Here is a 16795-nt window from a genome sequence, read left to right on the forward strand (position 1 = left end):
CTTCCAAACGGTTGGAGATATTTCGATAATACTTGGTCACATGTAACTTATATGTCAACTTAAAATATAGGATAGTTAATTTAACCCTTAACTACCCCCATTTGTGAGGGTCTGTTTTTTTTTTTCTAAAGTCCCATGCAAATCAAATGTATGTGAAATGTATGTTCCCATCTAATTTCCGTTAGGCTGGAGCTATTTCATTACCTGGTACACATATTACGAGTCAGGATATGAGGACGGGATGGGAGGTCGGGATAGGAGGTGGGGATAGGGGGACGGGATGTGGGGTCAGGATATGACAACAATATATGAGGACGGGATATAAAGTCAAAAGCTTCCTCCTTTGTTTATTTTCCTCCCCAAAAAGGATTAGGAGGGAAATAAATATATATAAAACTCAACGTGTGTGTGTGTGTATGTGTATGTATGTTCCACAAAAACTTCCAAATGGCTAAAGATATTAACATGAAACTTGGTACACATGTTACTTATATGCCAACAGCAAACATAGGATAGATGATTTAACCCTTACTCACCTCCATTTGCCAGGGTGGGGTTTTTGTTTAAAGTCCTATACAAGTCTATGGGAAATATATGTTACTGCGTAACTTCCAAACGGCTGGAGATATTTCGATAATACTTGGTCACATGTTACTTATATGTCCACTTAAAATATAGGATAGTTAATTTAACCCTTAACTACCCCCATTTGTGAGGGTCAGGGTTTTTGTTTAACCCCTTAAGGACCAAGGACGTACCGGTACGTCCTTGGTCCTGCTCCCGTGATATAACGCGGGGTTACACGGTAACCCCGCATCATATCACGGCGGGCCCGGCGTCATAGTGAAGCCGGGACCCGCCGCGAATAGCGCGCAGCGCCGATCGCGCGCTAAAAGCGAAAGTAATATGTGCCGGTTAACTCAGTGGGCTGTTCGGGATAGCCGCGGCAAAATGGCGGCATCCCGAACAGCTTACAGGACAGCGGGAGGGCCCCTACCTGCCTCCTCGCTGTTCGATCGCCGAATGACTGCTCAGTGCCTGAGATCCAGGCATGAGCAGTCAAGCGGCAGAATCATCGATCACTGGTTTCCTATGAGAAACCAGTGATCAATGATAAAGATCAGTGTGTGCAGTGTTATAGGTCCCTATGGAAGCTATAACACTGCAAAAAAAAAAAGTGGAAAAAAAAAAAGTGAATGTATATCATTTAACCCCTCCCCTATTAAAAGTTTGAATCACCTCCCTTTTCCCATAAAAAAAAACAAAACACAGTGTTAATAAACATATATGGTATCACCGCGTGCGGAAATGTCCGAATTATATAAATATATCGATAATTAAACCGCTCGGTCAATGGCGTACGCGCAAAAAAATTCCAAAGTCCAAAATAGTGCATTTTTGGTCACTTTTTATATCATTTAAAAATGAATAAAAAGCGATCAATAAGTCCTGTCAATGCAAAAATGGTACCATTAAAAACTTCAGATCAAGGCACAAAAAATTAGTCCTCATACCGCCCCGTACACGGAAAAATAAAAAAGGTATAGGGGTCAGAATATGACAATTTTAAACGTATTAATTTTCCTGCATGTAGTTATGATTTTTTCCAGAAGTCCGACAAAATCAAACCTATACAAGTAGGGCATCATTTTAATCGTATGGACCTACAGAATAATGATAAGGTGTCATTTTTACCGAAAAATGTACTACGTAGAAACGGAAGCCCCCAAAATTTACAAAACTGCGTTTTTTTTTTTTCAATTTTGTTGCACAATGATTTTTTTTTCCGTTTCACTGTAGATTTTTGGGCAAAATGACTGACGTCATTACAAAGTAGAATTGGTGGTGCAAAAAATAAGCAATCATATGGATTTTTAGGTGCAAAATTGAAAGAGTTATGATTTTTTTAAAGGCAAGGAGCAAAAAACGAAAATGCAAAAACGGAAAAAACCCCGGTCCTTAAGGGGTTAAAGTCGCAAGCAAATCAATGGGAAATGTATGTTCTCACATAACTTCTGTACGGCTGGAGATATTTCAATACCTGGTACACATATTACAGGTCGGAATATGAGGACGGGATGGGAGGTGGAGATAGGAGGGTTTAGATAGGAGGTTGACATAAGAGGTGGAGTAGGAGGTCGAGATATGAGGATGTTATAGGAGGTCGGGATATGGGGTTGGGATATGACAACAATATATGAGGACTGGATATGAATTCAAAAGCTTCTTCCTTTGTTTATTTTCCTCCTCAACAAGGATTAGGAAGGAAAAACCGGGCTTATAGCTAATTACACTCTGGAGTGAGTACAGTACAGTATTCGGTCATTTAGAAAGATTTTCAAGCCTTTTTTTTTTCCAATAGGGGACATCTCTCAATAGTGGACACTTTTTTTTTTTTTTAATATTCCCCTTGAGTGTCCACTATTAGGAGATTCTACTGTATAATGCTTTCTATGCAGCTCTACTGTCTTACTAATTCTTCCGAGAAATTCTCTTTTTGGACCCCACCCATTTCTCTTTATTTGAAGCACAGTCAAAATATTAATGCATGAAAAATATTGCAGAATTACATGGCGTTCGAAAGGATGTACAGTATTTATGTGTAAAAACTTTTATACTTTTTTTTAATGAGAAAAACCTGTGTGCATGCGCAAAAGATAAAAGAGAACACACCCGTCTGTTGCATAACCATGCTGTCTGTACTTCTATATTCTTACAGTGCTTTAACCCCTTAAGGACTCAGCCCATTTTGGCCTTAAGGACTCAGACAATTTAATTTTTACGTTTTCATTTTTTCCTCCTCGCCTTCTAAAAATCATAACTCTTTTATATTTTCATCCACAGACTAGTATGAGGGCTTATTTTTTGCGTGACCAGTTGTCCTTTGTAATGACATCACTCATTATATCATAAAATGTATGGCGCAACAAAAAAACACTATTTTTGTGGGGAAATTAAAACGAAAAACGCAATTTTGCTAATTTTGGAAGGTTTTGTTTTCACGCCGTACAATTTCTGGTAAAAATGACATGTGTTCTTTATTCTGAGGGTCAATACGATTAAAATGATACCCATTATTATATACTTTTATATTATTGTTGCGCTTAAAAAAAATCACAAACTTTTTAACCAAATTAGTACGTTTATAATCCCTTTATTTTGATGACCTATAACTTTTTTATTTTTCAGTATAAGTGGCGGTATGGGGGCTCATTTTATGCGCCATGATCTGTACTTTTTTTTGATACCACATTTGTATATAAAAAACTTTTAATACATTTTTTATAATTTTTTTTTTAATAAAATGTATTAAAAAAGTAGGAATTTTGGACTTTTTAAAAATTTTTTCGTTCACGCCGTTCACCGTACGGGATCATTAACATTTTATTTTAATAGTTCGGACATTTACGCACGCGGCGATACCAAATATGTCTATAAAAAATGTTTTTTACGCTTTTTGGGGGTAAAATAGGAAAAAACGGACGTTTTACTTTTTTATTGGGGGAGGGGATTTTTCACTTTTTTTTAACTTTTACTTTTACATTTTTTTACATTTTTTTTTACACTTGAATAGTCCCCATAGGGGACTATTCATAGCAATACCATGATTGCTAATACTGATCTGTTCTATGTATAGGACATAGAACAGATCAGTATTATCGGTCATCTCCTGCTCTGGTCTGCTCGATCACAGACCAGAGCAGGAGACGCCGGGAGCCGCACGGAGGAAGGTGAGGGGACCTCCGTGCGGCGTTATGAATGATCGGATCCCCGCAGCAGCGCTGCGGGCAATCCGATCGTTCATTTTAATCGCGAACTCCCGCAGATGCCGGGATCTGTATTGATCCCGGCACCTGAGGGGTTAATGGCGGACGCCCGCGAGATCGCGGGCGTCGGCCATTGCCGGCGGGTCCCTGGCTGCGATTAGCAGCCGGGATCAGCCGCGCATGACACGGGCATCGCTCCGATGCCCGCGGTTATGCTTAGGACGTAAATGTACGTCCTGGTGCGTTAAGTACCACCTCACCAGGACGTACATTTACGTCCTGCGTCCTTAAGGGGTTAAATTGTGCTACTTTTCTTTCTATATTTTTCCCCTCACTAGATGATTATGTGCTATAATGTGGTTTTTTACTACCATCTGCAGGTCGTTTCATATAACTACATTGGGTTTGTAATGGCATGTGTGTTCTTATACAGCTGATATATCACTATTATAAAACATAGATTCTGCATGGTACACATGTTATGCATTATTTTCCTGTAGAAAAGGTAAGATAGAAGCCATTAGTGCAACTGTGAGCAGATGTTCCTTATATAAGAATTGCAGTCTACTTTGGTTTAAAGATGACACAATTGAAGTTATGGTTCAGATTTCTTATTAGTTCTGGTATCTTTCCTGGTTTTTGTGTTCCAGGTCATCAGATGCTGGACTGAATGATCGCTTGGCCTGTCCTGGAAAGCTTTATATAACAGGTATCAATATTAGAGATACTGCAAGTGCAGGAAGATTTATTTATTCATTTATTTTTCTTCATTTGCAACTCCTTTTGGATTGGTTCCTGGTAGGATGGGGGGGGATGTGACTTTGTTTTTTAACTACAATGGCACATGCTTGCCTCAGGTTGTCCACCAACATTCTACTACTGTATATATTTTTTATATGAAGATGCTGGTCATTAAAGGTCCATATGTTGCAATTTGTTTTCTTTGAATGACATTCTAGTAAGACAGGAGTTTCAGATCTGCAAATGTAAAACCCTAGAAAATAGAAGAAAGTTCCCAATTTTGCTGCATGTTAAGATTGCTAGTTTTAAAGGGATTCTTAGTTTAACCCCTTAAGGACGCAGCCCATTTTGACTTAAACCCCTTAAGGACCAATAAACCTGTACGCCCCTGAAAGACCAGGCCTGTTTTTTCAAATTGGGGATGTCTGTCTTTATTAGAGAATAACTCTAACGTTTTGCCAATCACGATAATTCTGACATTGTTTTTTTGTCACAAGTTGTCCTTCATGTACATAGTAAAAGTAAGCCGATATCATTTGTAGTTTTTTTTTACAATGCAAAAAATCATGAAATTTTTACAAAAAATTAAGATTTTTTTGCTATTTTAACACTAATAGGTTGCATATATTTATACATACTGACCAAATAGTTTATGAAACTTATACTTTCAGATGTCTACTTTATTTTGACATCATTTTTTAGTTTTTAATTAACATTTTAAATTCGTTAGGACCCTAACAATTGAACTTTAAATTTTGAAAATTTTGAAAATTTGAAAAGTACCGTACATCTTTTTTTGTGTGCTATGCAAGGTTTGCAGAAATTAAAAGGTAGTAGAACATAGGAACACCCCCCAAATGACCCCATTTTAAAAACTAGACCCCTCAAGGTATTCGCTAGGGGGTACAGTGAGTATTTTAACACCATAGTTTTTTGGCAGGAATTATTACAAAGTCTGTAAAAAATTCGAAATTTGCAATTTTTCACAAATGCATCATTTGGGGGGCATATTTTTGGTACATCACTTCTGATATTGAAAGAAATGCACCCTATATTTTATTAAGCTGCTTGTCCCATGTTCGGAAATACCCCCGCTTTGGCCATATATGGTTCCTTGGCCGCGTGGTAGGACTCAGAAGGAGAGGAGCGCCATTTGGCTTTCAGGGCAGAACAGTACCCCCACCCCCACAAGTGACCCCATTTATATACCGCACCCCTACAAGTTATTGGCTGGACCAGGGACCACTCTGATTGGTCCTTGGTCGGCTGGCAGTATAACGCGTCTGTCTGTGACAGTTAAGGCTCCTGATGGATATATCCGCCATGTTGTGGGAATAAGCACCCGCTCATGGCGAATATATCCATCACTGCTGCGGCTGGGTAGCTCAGTGTGTCCGCTCATGACTACCGGCGGGAAATCCGCCGCTATGAGTGGACACACAAAGCTACCCAGCCGCAGCAGGGAGCTCATTACCGTGACTGCTGCATAATGTGTAGGATCACATGGTGGACATCCGCAGCATATTACATGCTGGGGATGTCCGCCAATGTGATCCTACACATTATGCATTTTTAAAAATTAGATTCATTTAATAAATGTATTTTTAATATATAATATATATATCATTTTTTTTATTTTATTTATTTTTTTATTTATTTTTTTATTTTACACTTTACACTTATTTTACATTTTTATTTATTTTTACACTTTTATTTTATTTATTTATTTATTTTTTACACTTTTTAATGCTTTGGAATACTTAGTATTCCAAAGCATTATAGTTATATGCTGCCTGCCAGTTTTCACTAGCAGGCAGCATATTAGGACGTGCCTCTGGCACGTCCTTTCAGGCAATACCCAGGGCAGACCTGGGGGTCTTTGTAGGACCCCCGGCTGCCCAGGTATGCAGCAGCACCCCGCGATCGCGCTGCGGGGTGCTGCAGAGGAGACAGAGGGAGCCCCCTCCCTCTTTCAGAACTCCTTACAGCGCGCGGTCACTTCTGACCGCGGCTGTAAGGGTTAAACTGCCGGGAGTGAAGTGAACTTCACTCCCGGCAGTGCGGCAGGGTCCCGGCCAGCCGCGTATTACACGCAGCACCCCGCGATCGCGATGAGGGGTGCTGCAGGAGTGACAGAGGGAGCTCCCTCCCTCTGTCATAACACTTACAGCCCGCGGTTGTAAGGGTTAAAACTGCCGGGACCAAAGTTTACTTCGGTCCTGGCAGTGCAGCAGGGTCCCGGCTGTGTGATACAGCCGAGTCCCTGCCGCGATCTCGTGGGTGCACTGGGCAGCACCCACGGGAATAATGGACGAGTATAGACGTCCAGGTGCGTTGGTCGTTATCGGGTTAAGGACGCAGCCATTTTTTGCAAATCTGACCACTGTCACTTAAGCATTAATAACTCTGGGATGCTTAACTAATGAATTTGATTCTGAGAGTGTTTTTTTTGTGACATATTCTACTTTATGTTAGTGGTAATTTTTTGTTGATACTTGCATCATTTCTTGGTGAAAAAATCCAAGATTTCATGAAAAATTAGTAAATTTTGCATTTTACGAACTTTGAAGCTCTCTGCTTGTAAGGAAAGTGGACCTTCCAAATAAATGATATGTTGACTCACATATACAATAGTTCTAGTTTGTGTTTGCATCATTAAGTTGACATGTTTTTACTTTTTGAAGACATTATAGGGCTTTTTAGTTTAGCATCAATTTTTCATGAAAATTTCAAAATCGAAATTTTTCAGGGACCAATTCAGTTTCAAAGTGATGTTGAGGGTCTTAATGTTAGAAATACCCTATAATGGACCCCATTATGAAAACTGCACTCCTTAAAGTATTCAAAATGACATTCATAAAGTGTGTTAACCCTTTAGGTGTTTCACAGGAATAGCAGCAAAGTGGAGGAGAAAATTCAAAATCTTTATTTTTTACACTAACATGTTCTTGTAAACCCATTTTTTTTTCATTTTACAAGAGTGATAGGTAAAAATGTCCAGCAAAATTTGTAACCCCATTTCTCTTGAGTAAGGAAATACCTCATATGTGGATGTAAAGTGCTCTGTGGGTGCACTAGAGGGCTCAGAAGGGAAGGAGTGACAATGGGATTTTGGAGAGCGAATTTTGCAGAAATGGTTGTTGGGGGGCATGCCTCATTTAGGAAGCCCCTATGGTGCCATAACAGCAAAAAAAAAAAAAAAAACACGTGGCGCACTATTTTGGAAACTACACCCCTCAAGGAACGTGACAAGGGATATAGTGAGCCTTAACACCCCACAGGTGATTGATGAATTTTCGCTAAAATTGGACATGAGAATGAAAAATGTAATTTTTTTTCACTAAAATGCTGGTGTTTTCTCAAATTTTAAATTTTTACAAGGAGTCATAGGAGAAAAGCCCCCCCATTTGTAACACAATTTATTCTGAGTATGGAAATACCCCTTATGTTGATGTAAAGTGCTCTGCGGGTGACCTACAATGCTCAGAAGAGAAGGAGTCCCATTGGGCTTTTGGAAAGAGAATTTGGTTGAAATAGAAGACAGGGGCCTTGTGCATTTACAAAGGCCCCATGCTACCAGAACAGTGGACCCCCCCCCCCCCCCCATGTGACCCCATTTTGGAAACTACACCCCTCACAGAACTTAATAAGGGGTGCAGTTAGCATTTACACCCCACTGGCGTTTGACAGATTTTTTTGAACAGTGGGCTGTGCAAATGAAAAATAAAATTTTTCATTTTCACGGACCACTGTTCCAAAAATCTGTCAGACACCTGTGGGGTGTAAATGCTCACTGTACCCCTTATTACATTCTGTGACGGGTGTAGTTTCCAAAATGGGGTCGCATGGGGGGGGGGGGATTCTGCTGTTCTGGCACCATTGGGGTTTTGTAAACACACATGGCATACATTTCCAGTCGAATTCTCTCTCAAAAAGCCCAATGGCGCTCCTTCTCTTCTGAGCCCTGTAGTGCGCCCGCAGAGCACTTTACATCCACATATGGGGTATTTCCATTCTCAGAAAAAATGGTTTTCTCCTATTAACCCTTGTGAAAATAAAAACTTTGGGGTAACACTAGCATTTTATTGAAGAAAAAATCTTGATTTTTCATTTTCACGTCCAACTTTAACAAAAATTTGTCAAACACCTGTGGGGTGTTAAGGCTCACTATATCCCTTACGTTCCATAAGGGGTGAAGTTTCCAAAATGGGGTCATATGTGGGTGATTTTTTTTTTTTTGCGTTTATGTTAGGGCCGCTGTAACTATCAACCACCTCTGTGCAAATCGCCAATTTAGACCTCAAATGTACATAATGTGCTCTCACTTCTGAGCCATGTTGTGCGCCTGCAGAGCACTTTACACCCACATATTGGGTATTTCCGTAGAAATTACGTTACAAATTTTGGGGGTCTTTTTTTCCTTTTACCTCTTGTAAAAACACCAGCATGTTAGTGAAAAATTTTGTGGAAATACCCCATATGTGGCCCGAAACTATTGGCTTTAAACACAACAGGGCTTCGAAGTGAGAGAGCACCATGTGCATTTGAGGCCCAATTTGGGGATTTGCATAGGGACGGCCACAGCAGTGTTCCCCAAACAGGGTGCCTCCAGCTGTTGCAAAACTCTCAGCATGACTGAACAGTCAAACTTAAAGCGGGAAACTCGCTGTAAACCTGCCCGTGTGAATGAATGTACCCTGTACATTCACATTGGGGGGGGGGGACCTCCAGCTGTTGCAAAACTACAACTCTCAGCATGCACTGACAGACCATGCATGATGGGAGTTGTAGTTATGCAACAGCTGGAGGCACACTAGTTGGGAAAAACTAAGTTGGGTAACAGACTACCGCAGTGTTTCTGCACCAGTGTACCTCCAGCTGTTGCAAAACTACAACTCCCAGCATGCATGGTCTGTCAATGGATGCTGGGAGTTGTAGTTTTAAAACCGCTGGAGGCACACAGGTTGGGAGACACTGAGTTAGGAAACGGACAGTGTTTCCCAACCAGTGTGCCTCCAGTTGTTGCAAAACTACAACTCCCAGCATGCTGGAGAGCCGAAGGGTATGCTGGGAGTTGTAGTTTTGCAACATCTGGCCCTACAATGCTCAGCATGCCTGGACAGTCTCGGCATGCTGAGAGATGCAGTATTGCAACATCTGGAAGTGCTCAGTTTGGAGACCACTATACAGTGGTCTCCAAACTGTAGCCCTCCAGATGTTGCAAAACTACAACTCCCAGCATGCCCAGACAGCCTTTGGCTATCTGGGCATGCTGGGAGTTGTAGTTGTGAAATTACAATGCAGCAGTGAAGATCACTTACCAGATTTTCTCTGCTGCCGCTGGTCCTCCCCGCCGCCGTCCCCCGCTGTCTGCTGTCGGTAACCGCCGCCGCCATCTTTGACCCGCTCTGTCCGGACTTCCTGAGTGGGCAGAGCTGGGATCTCAACTTTGACCCCTGCTTTGTGCCTCCTTAAACAATCTGATTCTATTAGCATATTCAAATTCTGCGCTACGCTCTGAGGCAGGAGCCAAGCGCTGTTAGTTTACAGACAGCTCTCATGTCCTAGTGAGGAAAAAACATAAGCCAGAAAAAAAAATTAGCTGGGTCATGAAGGGGTCAAAGAGGAAAATTACAGCCTATCCTCGTCTCCTCCAGCGAGGGTGCTCTTTTTCTCTGTTCACACAGGCATTTTTGCATCCATAAAACAGCTGTAAATCCTTGCCCAACCATGGGGGGATGACCTGATCTGACAGCTGTCAGTTCAGATCATCAAAAACATTTAGGGTCTTGTGGCAGTAATATAGACACAAAAATGCATCTGTATTATACCAGTGTGAAACCAACCTTATACATGTTCTTCAAATTCCAGTGATCAGCTACTGTACTCCTTACAGGAGAAATTCAATGCAGTCAGTCAGTTCTCCAAAAGTTTAGTAGGCCTATTTCCCTATTTAAATTTAGTTTATCTCTAAACCCCCTACCGACCCAATTTTTTATTTTCTTTTTTTTGTATTATATTTTATTGTTAATACATTTTTCACACTTCAGTACAGAACTACAGTACTTAGAAGTTGCATATGTCTGCCACACATTAGTGATCTATTTCCATATAGTTATCATGTGGTGTTCTGGTTTAAAGTTATTCATTAGCTCAAAGACTCATCTGAACCTTATTTCTTGATCAGGTTTGTTCAGAGGCAACTCTGTGGGTTTCCTTCTGAGGAACATATCAGTATGTAGACTAAAAGACAGGTGAATGGCACAACCAATGTCTCCTTACCGGCACTATCCTTATAATAACATACGGTAGGTAACACATGTAATAGGGCAATCACAATAAGCTGAACGCTATAAATTCCACATATTACAAGACAGGTAAAGGGGCTAAAACATGTTTTTTTGTAAGAAGAACAAAGAAAGGATAAAAGAAAAGTTGTAAAAACATTTATCAGTTTCAGGAGTCAAGCCCATCTGGGTGTTACTAGGTGTTAACTCTATTATGTGGAATTTATAGCGTTTAGCTTGTGATTTTCCTAGTATATGTGATATCTGTCTTGTACCGGGGTTTTGAACAAACCAAATGGAGGGGGCCTCACATGAATGGAGAGGGTGCGGAGGGGGTGTGGTGTGAAGTGACGACCACTGCCGCCAGAATCTGTTGTTTGTTCAGAACGCTGGTGCTTCGCGAAGATCGCAGGGGTTCCAGTGGTGGGACCCCCACGATCAGACATCTTATCCCCTATCCTTTGAATTGGAGATAGGATGTCTAGCAGTGGAGTACCACTTTAAGCTGACATTTACCATTCTGTGCAGGTCACACAGGAGTACTGTGAAAGGCAACAACAAAATTTTGGCAGCAAAAAATGGGGTTATCTGCATTGTGGCGAAAGGGAAAAAAAGGGGCAAAAATGTAAGAGGGTGTGGCAGGCAGACAACCGGACTCAAAGAGGTTCAAGCACTGCAGGAGGCGCCACGCTGTACGTAATTCAGCCAACACCTCGCTCCCTCGGAGGTTCTCCACTTCACATCATGTTGTCCATGGAGGCATGCCCCAGCTCGGCACCACCCTCCCTCATCAGAGCTATTCAGTGACTATTAAAATCCATCTGAGGATCCTGCCTTGATCTCATTTGATAGACTGGCCCAATTGTCCTGCAATAAAGCACCTATTGTGAGCACTGGATGGGGCTAGTTTTGCTGTAGGGCTTCCTGGATTTTGCTTTGCCCCTGTGCAACAATATTTGTAGTCAAAATCACTTGGCTTGTGTATTTTACTCTGGGCTATCCTTGTCCCGGCTTTTCAAAAGTCATTAGGCATCCAAAGCAGTGATCAGTAACCTGTGGATCGGAAGCTGGTGTAGAACTAGAACTCCCAGCATGCTCTGATAGCCTGTCAGGGATTGCTGAGTGTGTTAGTTCTGCACCAGCTGCATAGCCACAGGGTGCAGATAACCACTTTATAGTGCAATATTCAGTTTAGTTTTGTAATGGGTCATCTGCAGAGCCATAGGCTGTGTAATGGCATGCTGGGAGTTGTAGTTTTGTGTAAGCAGCATAGCCATACACTGTGCCAGGGCATGCTAGGAGTTGCCTGTGTTGTATATCCGGCAAAATATATATACATATACACACACAAACAGTGGGGCAAAACAGTATTTAGTCCTTTTAGGAACTGTCCAGAGTAGGAGCAAATCTCCATAGCAAACCTATCCTGTTCTGGACAGTTCCTAAAATGGACAGAGATGTCAGCAGAGAGCACTGTGGTCAGACAGAAAGAAAATTCTAACAGAAAAGAGCTTTCTTTGTAGTATACAGCTTCTGATAAGTACTGGAAGGATTAATATTTTTAAATCAAAGTAGTTTACAAGTCTGTTTAACTTTCTGGCACCAGTTGATTAAAAAAAATTTTTTTTTCAAGTGGGGTACCCCTTTAACGTGTTTCAGGGATCTAATTTGTTTCTCCCTTCCTCAGATAACTAACAAATATATATCTATTTATCAGAGACATTGCTGTGTACTTCACACACTGCTTGGGAAATAAAGGGAGGGACGTGAAAAAAAAATACTTGTATACATTTCCAAAAAAATAGGTTCCTGTACAAAAAGCCTGCATTACTAATGCAGGGGTTAACTGTAGTTTAAATTTAATATTTCAAGATATATATATATAAAAAAAAAAAAAAAAAATACTGGCTCCAAGATTCAGAACATATTTGTCAAGCCCTGATGTAAGGCACTTGTTACAAGTGGTACACAAAGCTGAATGCTAGTTCAGACGTCTATTAGGAGACATTAGCATCGCATGAAGGTTAGAGCTTGTTCTCCTCCATAGATTATGCTTTCTTTCCTGCACATTTCCTGCCCGCGTCACATTTTGTAATGCCTGGGAATAACCCATCAGTGTCCATTCAAATGCTATCTTCCTGCCTTACCGTATATACTCGAGTATAAGACGACCGAATATAAGCCGAGGCCCCTACTTTCACCCCAAAAACCGAGGAAAAGTTATTGACTCGACTATAAGCCTAGGGAGGGAAATACGTCATTAACACCCCCGTCATCATCACCCTTAAATCACCCCCCCTCATCATCACCGCCTGTCATCATCCCCCCCCCCTTCATCACTACCCTGTCATCATTACCCTGTCATCATCACCGCCTGTCATCATCCCACACACCCCCCTTCGTCACCGCCTGTCATCATCCCACACACCCCCCCCCCCCTTCATCATCACCATCTGTCATAATCCCACCCCCCCTCCCCTTCATCATCACCGCCTGCCATCGGCTGTCCGGGCATGCTGGGGGTTGTAGTTTTGAAACATCTGGAGGTCCGCAGGTTGAACACCACTGTGGCCTTCGTCATCATCCAGACCCCCCCCCCCCCCCCCCAACCCCTTTAGCTTTGTACTCACCTCCCCTTGGCGGGAAGGAAGGGTGAGCTGGTCCAGACCATCTGTGCTGCAGGGACCATCCGGTCGGGAGGGATAGTCTCTCCGGGCTGTCCATCTTCACCGGGGGGGGGCCTCTTCTCCGCGCTTCGGCCCCGGAATAGTGACGTTGCCTTGACGACGACGCACAGGGACGTTGCGCATGAACGTCCCTGTGCGTCGTCATCAAGGCAACGTCACTATGAAGATGGACAGCCCGGAATGACTATCCCTCCCCACTGGACGGTCCCTGCAGCACAGATGGCCCGGACCAGCTCACCCTAACTTCCCGCCAAGGGGAGGTGAGTACAAAACTAAAGGGGGTGGGGGTGGGGGCCAGGGGTCTGGATGATGACGAAGGCCGCAATGGTCTTCAACCTGCGGACCTCCAGATGTTTCAAAACTACAACTCCCAGCATGCCCGGACAGCCGATGGTTGTCCGGGCATGCTTGGAGTTGTAGTTTTGAAACATCTGGAGGTCCGCAGGTTGAAGACCACTGAGGGCAGAGAGAGTTCATGCGAGTATAAGCCAAGGGGGTTGTTTTCAGCACGAAAAATCGTGCTGAAAAACTCGGCTTATACTCGAGTATATACGGTATTTATGGCTTTTGTTCCTCTCAAAGACCAGGACATGGTTACAAGCAACCATTCCTTTGTTTTGGGGGCAGCAGGTAAATTTTGAGTATATGTTATTATGGCAATTACATACATTTTAGTCTCCAGGAATACTTCTGTAAAGTCCTTATTATATATATATATATATATATATATATATATATATATATATATATATATATATATATATATTTTTTTTTTTTTTTTTATAGGCTCAAGTAGGTCAAGGATTGTGCATTGCAAGATTATATAAGAGCTGGCTGAGATGGTTTACGTTGTTTTTGTTCACAATATATCCACATGTATCCTCCGAGACGTATTACATAATTACCTTTTTTGTGGCTGGAATGATTAAGGAAAAAAACAAAAAAACACATTCCTGTTGCGTTGGCAACGTCGGATCAGATCATTCATAATTCTGCCAGCAGATTTCCTAGCAGTCGATACAGGCAGGCCGGTTTTTCACACCTGTGATTTATCTGCAATAGACATACCGGGCTCCATCTTAATGGTCATAAAAAAACAGATCAGAATGAATTCACACCTTTTTCTAAATGCCAAGCAAGACCTGTGTCGCAATCCTAGTTTAATCTTTCAGATGTAATAGAGTTTCCTGCAGTCAACAGGTAATGAAAATGTTTTATGGGCTTTTAAATTGAATATACTTTTTTCATGCTGTTCTTGTTCAAGGAGATCTCCGGGGGGGAGGGAGGTGGGTTGGGGGACCGCCGCAGCAGCATTTTGAGCGGTTTGTATCTTATTGCTGCCAGCGTCCGTGGCACTAAGAAACCAGGCCTGTAATCTTTTAGCCGGTGGCACTTGGCTATGCCGTAGATTAGGCCTCGTGTAATTTATGACTACAAGGTTTGCAAAAGCAAGAAAGGAGAAGTGTTGTATTGCCGTATCTACAGTAATATACTGTTTCTCTTTCTGTTATTGAGCAATGAAACTGCTGTTCTTGCTTAGTTTATTGCAAATTGATAGATTTGCTATTATGTGCAACACATTCATGGGCCTATTTGTCAAGTGCTATGTTTTTGCATTAAATATACTATGCTTTATACACAATCCTTCCCATACACACAATAAATCTTGCTTCAGAGTTGTAGCCTGTGATGATTCACTACTTTAGTACAGTACTATGGCCCTTATTTACTAAGAGTGTTGTGTAGGTTTCTTTGTGGGTTTTAATTCCCTACAATTTTTTCCCAAGGTATTTACTAAGGTTTCGCTACATTTTCCACTTTCCCTACACTTTGCTTTTTTTTACACATGCTCTGATCTGTCTGGGTTTCCTCAGCTCAAATCCACCACATTTTCTGTGGAAACCTTAGTAAATATGTTGTGTTTTTGTGAAAATGTCAGGACCATGCCCCCTTTTCCCAATTGCCACGCCCCCTTTTCAGGTTTTCTTAGCAAAATGGAGTAAGTTGAGGGTTTTTCAATTCTGGCGCAAATTCTGGTGCAAATTCTGGCGCAGACAGTATTTCTGGTGCAATTCGCCAGAATCTGGCGCACACAACCCGACAAGGCATGTCTGGTTTGTGATAGTAAATGAGGGCCTATATTTTTATAAATGAATTATCTGTAACGTAGCATATATACTCGAGTATAAGCCAAGTTTTTCAGCACGATTTTTCGTGCTGAAAAGGCCCCTCCTCGGCTTATACTTGAGTGAACTCTCCACCTGTCAATCCCTTCTCAGTGGTCTTCAACCTGCGGACCTCAAGATGTTGCAAAACTACAACTCCCAGCATGCTGGGAATTGTAGTTTTGCAACATCTGGAGGTCCGCAGGTTGAAGACCACTGATGAAGGGATTGACAGGCGGTGATGATGATGGGGGTCTGAATGATTACATGGGGGGGGGGGGGGGGGATGATGTATTTCCCACCCTAGGCTTATAGTCGAGTCAATAACTTTTCCTGGGTTTTTGGGGTGAAATTAGGGGCCTCAGCTTATATTCGGGTCAGCTTATACTCAAGTATATATATAGTACATTACTGTTCCAAGGAGGAATGGGGCAACATAATGGCGCTCTTTACCTTCAAGGTTACATGAAAATATTCTCGGTCTGTAAATAATAATGCAGGTAAAACTGTTCACTTCATGGTTTCTTGGTTGAAAATCCTAATATATCCTGCTTTTTGGCATTCTTCTGTAACATGTACATTACACAAATACAAAAGGAAATCTACAAAATCGTTGCTAAAAAATAAGAATAATCATTAATTGTTGTATCTGTGAACAGGTATCAGAATTCCTCTGATGTGGAAGGACACTGAACATTTTAGCAGCAAAGAAAGTAAGTATAACAATCACAATGAAAACATTATCATCATCATCATAAATGTATGTATATTTTTTTGCATTGTTGACCACAAACTAATAGTACAAACAAAGTATTCTGTAAGCCAATTATTAGTACTCTAATAAGAAAATGTATTTATCCAACATATGTGTGCTACATTTTGCATCAAGCTTGTTTTTTTTTCTTGTTTTTTCTGTCTTGTTTTTCGAATAAAAGTAGCAAAATGCATGCAAATAATGTCCATTCTCTCTTATCCTTTGTGAACTCTTCAGGTGCTGTCCCCTTCTTGTTTCTCCCCTGTTAACCCTTCAGTTGCTGTCCCTTTGCTCCTACCCTCTGTTTGGTGCCGTCCCCTCTCTTTTTCCCCTGTTATCTCTTCACAATGCGGTCCTCGCTTCCTTCCTTCCGTCCTCCTTTTTTTAAATCCAA

General features: G+C 41.5%; 1 protein-coding gene across 3 annotated transcripts in view; it reads left to right on the forward strand.

Annotated features, from left to right (window-relative positions):
- The window catches only part of RTKN2 (rhotekin 2), a 102939-nt gene that overhangs the window by 11951 nt on the left and 74193 nt on the right, over window positions 1-16795 (forward strand). For all 3 annotated transcript variants that reach the window (XM_056529876.1, XM_056529877.1, XM_056529875.1), the window contains exons 3-4: window positions 4418-4476; window positions 16307-16360. In XM_056529876.1, the coding sequence (XP_056385851.1) occupies window positions 4418-4476; window positions 16307-16360 (113 nt within the window). The remainder of the gene's footprint in view (window positions 1-4417; window positions 4477-16306; window positions 16361-16795) is intronic.

The sequence above is a fragment of the Hyla sarda genome, chromosome 7 (genome assembly GCF_029499605.1).
Source record: "Hyla sarda isolate aHylSar1 chromosome 7, aHylSar1.hap1, whole genome shotgun sequence".
In the NCBI taxonomy this organism is placed as follows: Eukaryota; Metazoa; Chordata; class Amphibia; order Anura; family Hylidae; genus Hyla; species Hyla sarda.